This window comes from Barbus barbus (assembly GCF_936440315.1).
Source record: "Barbus barbus genome assembly, chromosome: 4".
NCBI classification, from domain to species: Eukaryota; Metazoa; Chordata; class Actinopteri; order Cypriniformes; family Cyprinidae; genus Barbus; species Barbus barbus.
Window position 1 is genome coordinate 28,843,678 of NC_136732.1, and position 12,487 is coordinate 28,856,164.

A 12,487-nucleotide genomic window follows, 5' to 3' on the forward strand; every position below is an offset into this window, starting at 1 on the left:
GTCTTTGCAAAACAACATTGGCCCTATTGACTATCATTGTATGGACAAAAAGAACAATGAGACATTTATAACGATAACCTCTTTTATGATTTGCAGAAGAAAGAAGTCATGCAGGTTTGGAATGACATGAGGGTGAGTGTATGATGACAGAATGGACAATTACAGAATAACAGAATTAACAAGTCAAATAACGTTATTTCTGTCTTTCATATCTTTTTCTAGATTAATGCATTGTGAAAGTGAAAGTGACGTGACATACGGCCAAGTATGGTGACCCATACTCGGAATTCGTGCTCTGCATTTAACCCATCCAAAGTGCACACACAGAGCAGTGAACACACACACACACACACACCGTGAACACACACCCGGAGCAGTGGGCAGCCATTTATGCTGTGGCGCCCAGGGAGCAGTTGGGGGTGGTATTGGGACATTCACTCCCCACACCTACAATCCCTGCCGGCCCGAGACTCGAACCCGCAACCTTTGGATTACGAGTCCGACTCTCTAACCATTAGGCCACGACTTCCCCGATTGTGCTAAACTCATCAAAATAATTTTACCAATTTACACCTTTTTTAAACATGAGATTCAACTTAGTTTTTTAATTGAACTAAAGTTGAAATGACTTGTATAGCAAATTTGATCATATTTTAAAAAATTAAGGCATCAACTGAACTGAAGTTTTTGGGTTGAAATAGGTTATTTTTTTAGTGTAGATGATGAGTGATTTACTTGGGTTATGAAGTTGACATGGGATGCAAAAATAAATACAGTCATGCGATTTTTGTAACCAACAGTCGTTTCTACACATTTGGCATTCAGCACTGAATCATCCACTGTAATCTCTCAATCTCCGTTCCGGTCCATCTTAATTTGTTGCCAGTCCCAATCTTTAGCTCTCAACCATGCAAGCTCACACAGAAGGCCACCATTATCCTCTCTGGGTGTCCTGCTCTGTAAATAGCCATCACACACAAGTACACAGTCATAACACAGCTGTCGTCACTTTTCTGAACAGCAGCTGGTAGCAGAAGTTGTTGTAGCCACACACACACACACACACACACAGAGACAGACGGACTCTTCAATTCTTCCTTTTGGCAAATCCTTCCACAGACTCAAGCTTACTTTAAGAAAAAGACTAATATGAATGCATACAGGTGCATCTCAAAAAATTTGAATATCGTGAAAAAGTAAATTGTTTTTGGTAACTTGTTTCAAAAAGTGAAACTTTCATATTTTCTAGATTCATTACATGTAAAGTAAAACATTTCAAAAGTTTTTTTGTTTTAATTTTGATGATTAGACCTTACAGCTCATGAAAGTAAAAAAATCCAGTATCTCAAAATATTACAATATTTCCTAAGATAAAAAAAAAAAAAAAAGGATTTGCAAAACAGAAAAGTTAAAGTTCTTTAAAGTATGTTCATTTCTGCACTCAATACTTGATATGGCCTCCTTTAGCACAAACTCCAGCATCAGTGAGGTGTGGCATGGAAGCGATCAGCCTGTGGCTCTGCTGAGACACTATTGAGCCTTCAGCTCGTCTGGATTGTTGGATCGACTGTTTCTCATCTTTCTCTTGAAAATATACTTATATACTTAATAATACTGTGGGAGGTGCTAAAGTCCTGCTGGAAAAGGAATCTCCATAAAGCTTGTCAGTAGATGGAAGCATAAAGTGCTCCACAATCTCCTGGTGGACGGCTGCATTGACTTTGGATTTGATAAAGCACAATGGACCAACACCAGCAGACGTCACGATGCCCCAAATCATCCCTGACTTCAGAAACTTCACACTGGACTTCAAGCAGCTTGGATTCTTTGCCTCTCCAGTCTTCCTCCAGACTCCAGACCTTGATTTCTAAATGAAATGCAAAATTTACTTTTATCTGAAAAGAGGACTTTGGACCACTGAGCAACAGTCCAGTTCTTTTTCTCCACAGCCCAGGTAAGATGCTTCTGACATTGTTTCTGTTTCAGAAGTGGCTTGGTAGCCCTTTTCCTGAAGACGTCTGAGCGTGGTGACTCTTGATGCACTGACTCCAGCTTCATTCCACTCCTTGTGAAGCTTTCCCAAGTGTTTGAATCAGTGTTTAAATTCCCAAGTGTTTAAATTGCTTGACAGTATTCTCAAGCTTGTGGTCATCCCTGTTGCTTTTGCTATTCCTACCCAATTTCTTCCTTCCAGTCAACTTTGCATTTAATATGCTTTGATACAGCACTCTGTAAACAGCCACACCTTTCAGTAATGACCTTCTGTGACTTGCCCTCTTTGTGGAGGGCGTCAATGATTGTCTTCCGGACCACTGCCAAGTCAGCTGTCTTCCCCATTATTGTGGTTTCAAAGAACAAGAGATTTTATACTCTTATACTCCCGAATTTATACTCTAGGGATGGTCATTTATTGAAACTCAAATGTAAATATTCTAATATTTTGAGATACTGAATTTTTGACTTCCATGAGCTGTAAGCTCTAATCATCAAAATTAAAACAAAAAAACTTTTGAAATGTTTTACTTTACATGTAATGAATCTAGAAAATATGAAAGTGTCACTTTTTGAAATGTTACCAAAAAAATAACTTTTTCACGATATTCTAATTTTTTGAGATGCACCTGTAGATGCAAGCAAGCACACATGCACTAGAAACATACATGTATAATTTCTAGAATTTTTCAAAACTGGAAATATTTCTACTGCATTTATTATATCTTTCGTATTTAGTAGTACGCTAATCTTTATATATTATAATATATTAAATTATATATTATATATTGTTTGTGGAAACGGTGATGTTATTTTGAGGATTCTTTGATAGTACAAATAACAGCATTAATTTGAAAAATAAATATTTTTAAAACAATATAATTATTTTTACTGTCACTTTTAATCAATTTAATGCATCATTGATATAAAAAAGTATTAACTTCTTTTAATGCCTTTTTTTTTTTTTTTTTTCTTAGGACTTTCCCCACAAAAGAAGACGTGGTCACACACTTAAATACTGAACAGTGATGTCAGTTTCTCTGTGTCACAGACGCCTCAACAAATCCATTTCTGCACAGGAAGTAATTCTCACAGAGGAAGTTGAAAACAGGAAAACAAACTTCTTCCTGTTTGTGGAAAGATGGAGGGATGCTGACACAAAGTCAGTAAAGTGATCAGTGGCTGGGAAACAATACTGTACTTCCACCACATGCCTTCATACACCGACATATTTAAAGAAATAAAGATTCTTGAACAGACAACATAGTTTTTCAAAATGTCTTGTAAAATCTGAACTTCCTATGCATCCGTGTGTGTGTGTGTGTGTGTGATATAATCAGTATGCTATCTGATGGTTAGCATTCCTCTGCCCACTATTTAGCTTGTCCCTTCATGTCCCAGTGGTGGAGATAAAGACTATTTAATTCAACAAGCATAAAAAAGTGTGAACAGACACACACACGCACAAACATACACGCACACACACACACATACATACACATGCATCAGAAGATCTAAACCCAACATAGTTTTTTCTCTCCATTAAGCTGATAAATGTTAGTTTTGTCTAGTTTCTCCTTTGTTATGTCTGCTCTCACATTCAGCGTGCATCATAGCATAACATGTTTAAAAACTTCTGCATTCTCAAACCTGTTAGAGTGAAGAAGTTCTGAGAAAATGCTTTGATCTGCATGTGTTTCTTACAGAAGCTGTGAGTGAAGACGGTGGATGTCTGGGAAGAGTGAAGATCAGTATTAACACTAAGCTACAGCTTTTACTTTGGCAAACCATCAACATTTGTAACACATGCCAACAGCATGGAACCAATCCACTCACTATTCCTCCACTTCTGTTACAAAAGGAAGAACTAAAGAACACAAATCAAGTATCGCTACGATCAGATTTCAGCTTTGAACTCCATGTCTTTTTATATGCTAGAATACTCCTAAAGTTTTAGATATACACCTATAACATTTGAAGTATTTTTTTTTTTTATCTGGGATCATTTTGAACTCATAATGTGTACAAGTTTACCAACTGGTAAAGTTAAAAATAAATTTTGGTATCACATTACAATAAGATTCCATTTGCTAACATTAACATGAACTAACAATGAAAAATACACAAAAGCATTTATTAATTTTAGTCAATGTAAATTTCAACATTTATCAATACATCGTCCAAAAGTTGTATTTATTAATGTTATTTAATGGTCTCGAGCTAACATGAACTAACATTAAAAATACTTATAAAGTTAATGACATTTTCATCATTTATTAATCCATTATTAAATTAAAGTTGTATCTGTTAATATTTAATGGACTCGAGCTAACAGGAAGAATGAACAGTTGTATTTCTATCAACAAATGTTAATAAATAAAGTGTTGATCTCTTTATTATTGGCCTGAAGGTTAAAGGCTATATGTTCTGTTCAACAGTCTTTTGTTCTCCACATAATTTTGCTTCTTGTTTATCCTGGACAAAATATATAGTGGGAAAAGAGCTCATTCCAGTATTGCTGAATTTTCCACATTATCATCTCAACCGATCGCACAAACCCATCATGGAAAGCGCATTTTACCCTCCACACCCGCAGCCATATCCAACTTTTTATTACTCCATTGTTTCGTTGTTGCATTTATGCCTTCCACCACCTCCTTCTTTGGTAGGAAAGGCAAACAGGGATTGTCATCAACTTGAACCATACTCAAAAATCAAGCCCCTAGGCAAGTCAGCCATTTCACACACACGCACACACACACACAGGATATAAGCTGTCACTGAGCCAGCCAAATTCATAGAGTGCAGTCAAGAGCATTGCTCTATACTTGGCCACTGGCTCACTGCATTCCCTACTTTCATCTGAGCAAGAAAGAGGGAGAGAGAGAATTGGGAGTGTATTGCAATTTGAAGGAAGCACAGAAAGCTATTTAGTAATAATACAATCAAAAAGACACACAAGGATTCATTATTCTCTATCCACACCAACACATCACCATTTATATCATCTGTGTCCAGTGTCATAAGACACACTTATATCACCAACTAATCTGGTACATCTACTCCATCTAACCTACATCTCTCTCGTCTCCCCTGAGGGGTCAAGGCATCTGCCACAAGAAGAATGAAAGTGATGACAGACTCTGCAGCTCTGTATCTTTAGAGAGACATGAATACCTTCTGCACAGATTTGAAAGCATGGCTGAGCTGTCAACAGTATAACAACTATCTCTGAGATTTTCTGAGAAGTCAGCAAAAAAAAAAAAAAAATCTGTATGATTTAGAGGAGTCTAAAAGTTTTATTGAGGTGAGTTTTCAGCATTGCATGTTCTTACTCTTCAATGAAAGATATATATATATATACTAATCAAATTTAAGAGGAAAAGCATTAACGTTACATTTTTTCTCTAATGTATTTTTTAGGGTAAGATTATAAATAGTTTACTTTTTTATGTTTTTTTAATTCACTGGCAAGTTGTTTTTTTCCCTGTTAAGCAAAATTCTAACAAAAGTTTGTGCTTCAAAACAACATGCTACACTGAAAAAAGATTACCTACAAAAAAGGTAACATCTAAATGATTGAAATCAAAGAAATATTTGGCATCACTAAATCAACCTAAATACATCAATTTATACCAAAACAAAATACATCAATTTATACCAAAACAAAGCATACAAATGGCCATTTAAATGGTCAGTTCACCCAAAAATGAAAATCCTGTAATTATTTACTCACCTTCAAGTTGTGTTTATTTTTTTCTGTTGAACACAAGAAGATATTTTGTGTATATAATTGATGGTCTCCACTGACTTCAATAGAATTTTTTTCCCAAACTATGGAAGTCAATGTGGACCATCATGTTTGGTTATCCATATTCTTCAAAATATCTTATTTTGTGTTCATCAGAAAAAAGAAACTCATTCAGGTTTGGAATAACCCGAGGGTGAATAAATGATGACAACATTTACATTTTTTTAAAAACAGTTTTTGGGCAGTTGAGGCCTAAAAGTTAAAGAGTCGGACTTGTAACCCGAAGGTTAGTCTCAGGTCCGGCAGGGATTGTAGGTGGGGGGAGTGAATAACCAGCGCTCTCTTCCACCCTCAATACCACGATTGAGACCCTTGAGCAAGGCATTGAACCCCCAACTGCTTCCCGGGCGCTGCAGCAATATGGCTGTCCACTGCTCCGGGTGTATGTTCACGGTGTGTGTGTGTGTGTGTTCACTGCTGTGTGTGTCCACTTGGATGAGTTAAATGCAGAGCACAAATTCCAAGTATGGGTCACCATACTTGGCCACATGTCACTTCACTTTCACTTTTTAAGGCAACAATTGCATGTTACTTTTTAAAGTGCAATGAGCTAAGGAATATTAACTTAATTTAAAATATATTCTTTCACCATGTAAATGAAGTTAAAGCAATCAGTAAGTACATTTATATTTTTCCTATCTTTGATATTTTTACTTGTAAAAAAAAAAACGTTTCTGTACTTCTTGAGATTTTAGGGTGGATCTACTTTCATTTCCCTTCATCTGTGTCATGACATCATCTCCAGGGTAGTGGAATTACTGCTCTATATCTTTCGGGGGATTCCAGCGTTGCAAGTGTGTGTGCGCCGTATGAGCATTTGCGTTTGACTACATGCTCAAGATTATCTGTAGGAGAGGACATATCATTTTACTGTTAACACTCATAAACACACATACCTACACACAACATTTTCCATTAACACACAGGCTTTCTAGCTCGCCATCGTACTATTTGAGGTATCTGTGTCCTCCATCAGCTCGGCTACCAGGATGTGTGTATTTAACAGATGTAATGGAGAAGCAGCGGTTCTCAGCTGGTGGGCTGTGACTAAACAAGGTTTATGCTGACTACATTGTGTTTTGTGCAGTGAATTGTTAGCTGCATTTCAGGGGTGATATAAATAAATGTCAAAGTTAGATTTTTAGGACAATTTTGTTACTCTTATACATTAAACAATTTCGGTTTGGTTGCCATTTGATGTCTATTGTAAAGTCTGGGTTTTGATGCAAAACCAGCTGAGAATCACTGATGTAAAGTACATTTTGTTGCAGACACCAAATGATTGTGAAAAAAGCTAGCTAAATGCTTGTTTGAATACACAAACATATAAAAATACAGAAAAGGAAAAATCACCTCCGCCACCAGCATTATAAATGTCCTGAGCGTGGACTTATACAGTACCATAATGGCTATTTATTCATTCAGAACGCATGATTAGACGATAATGTAGAAAGAGGACAATGTATTTGCAGTTATTTTGGGATTCTTATTGGATTTATAGGCTTAAGCATAGCATTACTTGTGCCTTCTCAGCCCATGTGATTTATAAGTTATACTTAGTTGCTTTAGTAAGCAAGCATCTGCTGAGAACATGACTATAAAGCTTGTTGATGTGAAACTGCATTTATTTGAAACAGCATTTTAGTTATTTTTTTCCTCTTTGAAAATAAATTAATACTTTTATTCAACTAGGTCTAGGATGTATTAAATAAATCTAAAGTAAAGACATTTATAATGTTACAAAATATTTCGATAGGCAATAAATGCTGTTCTTTTGAACATTCTGTACATTAAAGAATCCAGAAAAATATTAAGGAGCATAATAAATATTTCTTGAGCACCAGTTAGCATATTATTTTCTGAAGGATCATGTGACACTGAAGACTGGAGTAATGGCTGCCATTACAGGAATACACTGTCAAATATTTTCAAATAGAAAACAGATATTTTAAATTATATTTCACAATATTAAATTATACTGTAATTTTTGATCAAATAAATGCAGCTTTGGTGAGCATAACAAACCTCTCTAATAAGCATTAAACATTTTAGCAACATTTTATATACACTTTCCCCAATACGTTGACCTAAATGTTAAACATAAAATCTTAGCTCTTTGACATTTTTATGAATAAATTACAGGTGACATAAAGTGGTGAAAATAAAAACGGGGTATGAAGTACACGCACTGAAAGTGGTGCATGTTAAATGAGCAAGATTTGGCGTAAAGGGAGAACGCAAACATTGTATGAGGTGCAGAGCATGAAATTGGCTGCCCAGGGGCATGCATTAGATTAGAAACCTGAGCTCACAAACATACACTCACAGGCCAAAGCAAAGCAGACATGAAAATCAATCAGCCTTATATGGATTCAGACAAAGTTAGTGGAGTAAAAACCTGCAGCTTAGAAAAGTTTTGTATTGATCACTAACAGACTACACTCCACCATTTCAGTAAAGCAGGCTGGTTTGTGATGCATGCGCGTGCACAAACACACACACACACACACACACACAAAATCATTTCATCATGTGCTTTCCATTTTTCCCCTGCATGCCTCAGCTCTCAGGACCATGCGAGAACCATTTGCTCCTCAACGGCTGCCTGTTTCACACTACAATCAAAAGAAAGAAAGAAAAAAGAAAAAAATGCAGCACACTCTCTCTCTGACTCACATACAGCCATTCCAAACTCTGAATTTAGGGTAGTGTTTGTGAAAAAAAGAGTCCTAAGATCTGGTAGAAATATGAAGAACAGTCAATTACAGATATATGGATTACATATTTGAATAACAGTGAATTATTGCAGTTGCTTTTATGCTAAAACAATTAATCCAAAAATGAAAATTGTGTTATCATTTACTCTCCCTCGTGTTGTTCCACACCTAAGACTTTCATTCTGTGGAACACACACAAAAAGAGACATTTTGAAAAACTAATTTTTTTAGTCCATACAATGAATATCAAAAACAACATTAGACTTCACTGGCTTTCATTTTAAGGACAAAACATTTTTTTCTACAAAATATTATTTTTTTTCTTCCACATAAGAAAAAAACGTACTGTTTTGAAACAACATGAGGGTAAGCAAATGACAGAATATTTATTTTTAGGTGAACTACTCCTTAAAATCCACAACAAATATTATGGAAACGGTTTTGCTTTCATTTCTGAACTTAATAAAGTTGAAAAAGAATAGGAGTATTATTTACAACAAGTTTAATTTCAAAACAGAGCAAACATGAGTATAGAAGATATGAAAGAGAGACTAGTGCCTACAAATTTGAGATATTACAGAGTACCAAATTTGGAAACACAAAAAATGCAGACTTGCTTAAATACATATATATATAATAATGTTCAAATACAGATTTTTACAAATATTATGTACAATGTTTTAATTACATTTAACACAACTGCCTGCCGTATATTAGACAGCAAGTTTTCCAGCTCTTCTCCCCCCATGGCTCTCATTGCTCTGTCGTTTGTTGAATTCCCAGCTGGTATCTCACTTTCCAAGTTGAGTTTTTATGGCCAGCAGCTTATGAGAAAAAATCAGGGGGGCAACAGAATGGGGGAGGAAAACATTTCTGCACTTGGTATCAAATTGGCCATGCTTGCTTGGGGAAGTCAAGTGGTTTACGTCCCATTTCTCTTTCCACTTGAAAGTCTCTGCCAGTCTAAAAATATGTGTAACTTATTTCAAAATACTGACAATCAAAGGCACTTTAATATGTTTTTGTAGTTCTAAAATCATTATTGCATGGAAATGTGGACCCCGATTTCCCATTTCAAACAGTGGTCTCCCCTTGCCCGCCACTGGTCAAACGCGTGTAGAACTTCCTCCAAGAGTGCAGCGTCTTCCCCGACCAGATCCAGAATCCGGAAGTGATCCCTACAATGAGAGTCATGAGGTACTTGATCATGAATACGGTGAAGTCAGGGGTCATGTGAGGAGCGGGTTGCATGGGGCACGGGATGGCCAGGCTCTTACAGTTTGTACTGATCCAGCTCTTCTCCCAGTGTTGCCTGAAGGCCTGCTCGTAAAAAAAGCAAGCAATGACGATAGTGGCCGGGACGGTGTAGAGAACCGAAAACACACCTATGCGGACCATCAGGCGCTCCAGCTTCTCGGTCTTGGTTCCGTCATGCTTCATGATGGTGCGGATACGAAACAGGGACACGAAGCCGGCCAGCAGGAACGAGGTGCCAATGAAGAGGTAGATGAAGAGAGGGGCCAACACGAAGCCCCTTAAGGGATCCAGATTGTTCAGACCCACAAAGCAGACGCCACTTAACACGTCTCCATCGATTTGCCCCATGGCCAGAATGCTAATAGTCTTTACAGCTGGAACGGCCCAGGCGGCCAGGTGAAAGTACTGGGAATTGGCTTCAATAGCCTCATGGCCCCATTTCATACCAGCTGCCAGGAACCAAGTGAGAGACAGGATGACCCACCAAATCGAAGACGCCATACTGAAGAAATACAGCATCATGAACAGAATCGTACACCCTTCTTTCTTCGTACCTTGAACGATGGTTTTATAGCTGTCGGGAAAAAAGCTCTCGTTACACACGACTTTGTCCCCAAGAAAGTAACCAGCGATATATGCAATGGAAACCATGGTATAGCAGCCGGACAAGAAAATAATAGGACGTTCTGGGTATTTAAAACGCTGCATGTCCACTAAATACGTGGTTACGGTGAAAAACGTGGATGCACAGCAGAGAGAGGACCAGATGAGGATCCAAATCCGTGCAAATTCAATCTCCTGGTCCGTGAAGAACATATAAGCCCCATGTGTTCTGGAGGACTCGCATGGAGCGCCGCAATCCAGCTCGCCCAGGAACTTATAACTGAGGTAGGAAGGCACTTTGAGCACTGACGGGCAGCGGAAGGGCTTGTCCGGCGAGGAGTACAGCGGAACGCCGGGCGTTCCTGGAACGGGCATGTGAACGGGCGACACTGTAGCCACGGAGTCGTTCTGGCCCACACAGATGTGTCCGTCTCCCAGCACTGGGAAATGTTCACATCTCAGCCGCTCTGGCCACTGGAAGCCAAACTTGTTCATGAGGGCCTCGCAGCCGTGCTTTGCCCTCTCGCAAATGGAGCGGCATGGTGGGATGGCTTTCTCCAAAACCGTGCACACTGGCGCATACATGGAGCACAGGAAGAACTTGAGTTCAGGAGAGCACTGTACCTTGACCAGCGGGTAAAACTGGTGGACCTCCAGCCCAGCATCCTCTTGGTTGTAGTGTCCGACCAGATTTGGCATTATGGTTTGGTTGTAAGCGATGTCCGTGCACAAGGGGATGGTTATGGGCTGACAGAAGCCGTGTTCGGGAACGGCTATCCCACTATCTCCGTGATACTGTCCAGACGCCACGGAACAGCACGGCAACATCAGTGCCAAAAACAGACACAAACTTCCACTCGCCTGCATTGTCCCGGAAAGTTCCGCCTAACTTTCACTGAACACAACGGGAGTCCACAAACTACGCTTTTGGCGACATCTTATTCGCTAATCGAAAACAAAAAGTCTCGCGAGCTAGTGTAAATCGCATACTTTGTGAGGAATATCTGTTGAGCGCAGGAGCGACTGCATGACTTTTCCCCCTTTGTCCGTCAGACTGTTTCAAGTTCCCCCTGGGCTGCCTCTCGCTGACTTTGAAGGGAGCATGAGAAGGAGGAGGGATTTCGGGGGTCTTGAAACAGATTTATCTACCCTAAACCCCCATTACAAGGTCTTCAGACCAATTGAATCGCTCAAGACCCACATCAACACCATATGCCATCAGTCATCTGAAAACATAGAGCATTAAAAAAAAATTATTTGGGTGAGAAGTTATGGAAGAATGAGGGAACGTGAATTTGGAAATTCTCTTTTCTGAAAAACAAAACACGTCTTATACAAAATAACTTCTATCTATCTATCTATCTATCTATCTATCTATCTATCTATCTATCTATCTATCTATCTATCTATCTATCTATCTATCTATCTATCTATCTATCTATCTATCTATCTATGAGATGGATAGTGGTGACATCTTGTGGTTATGGGTTGTTAGTAACATATTTCTTTTTTGTGTTTTAAATTAAAATATATCAGATTTTTTATATCAAAAGTATTTTAAAATCTAATAGGTTAGTAATACTGATAATAGTGATATATTAAGGATAAGAATGCATGAAGCTTTTATTTATAAGATTGTAGTAGTGGCAGCTGTTCAGTATGAATTGACAGGACATGATAGAAGACAAGGCTAATTAAGAAAGAAAATGTTAAAAGCAGAGCGAGAGAGAAATTAATAACTATTGGAAAAATCTTTACTTGTAACTCAGTTTCTGAAACCTGACACTCAAACACCAGAAGCACCCAACAAATCTGCAAAACCAGACACTAATTCTCGGCCTTTGACACAGTTTTCAATTTCATAAAACACTTTTTGCAAAACACAACACACAATTCTCTGTGTAACACACAAAAAACTAACAGGAATTAATATTATGGCAAAGGTGGTTGCAAATGTTTGCTTTTGAGATGTGTTTGTGATATTCTGAATGCAGTGCTTAATTTTGCAAGAGATTTGAGGCGTTTTGTGTGTAAAGTAAAAAAAAAAAAAAGGGCCAAAGTTTTGAAAATGTGTGTTGAAAGCATTTAAAAAAAAATGTAATTGACT

General features: G+C 37.9%; 1 protein-coding gene across 1 annotated transcript; it reads right to left on the reverse strand.

The window, feature by feature from the left end:
* Window positions 1–8,786: 8,786 nt before the first annotated feature.
* On the reverse strand, window positions 8,787–11,441 carry LOC306868970 (frizzled-2-like). Its single transcript, XM_079415472.1, has one exon. The coding sequence runs from the start codon at window positions 11,245–11,247 to the stop codon at window positions 9,595–9,597; it is 1,653 nt and encodes a 550-aa protein (XP_079271598.1). The 5' UTR covers window positions 11,248–11,441; the 3' UTR covers window positions 8,787–9,594.
* Window positions 11,442–12,487: the final 1,046 nt, after the last annotated feature.

What these genes read in the sequence shown, in the direction of transcription:
- LOC306868970 (XM_079415472.1), bottom strand. Translation starts at nt 11,247, where the DNA reads ATGCAGGCGAGTGGAAGTTTGTGTCTGTTTTTGGCACTGATGTTGCCG.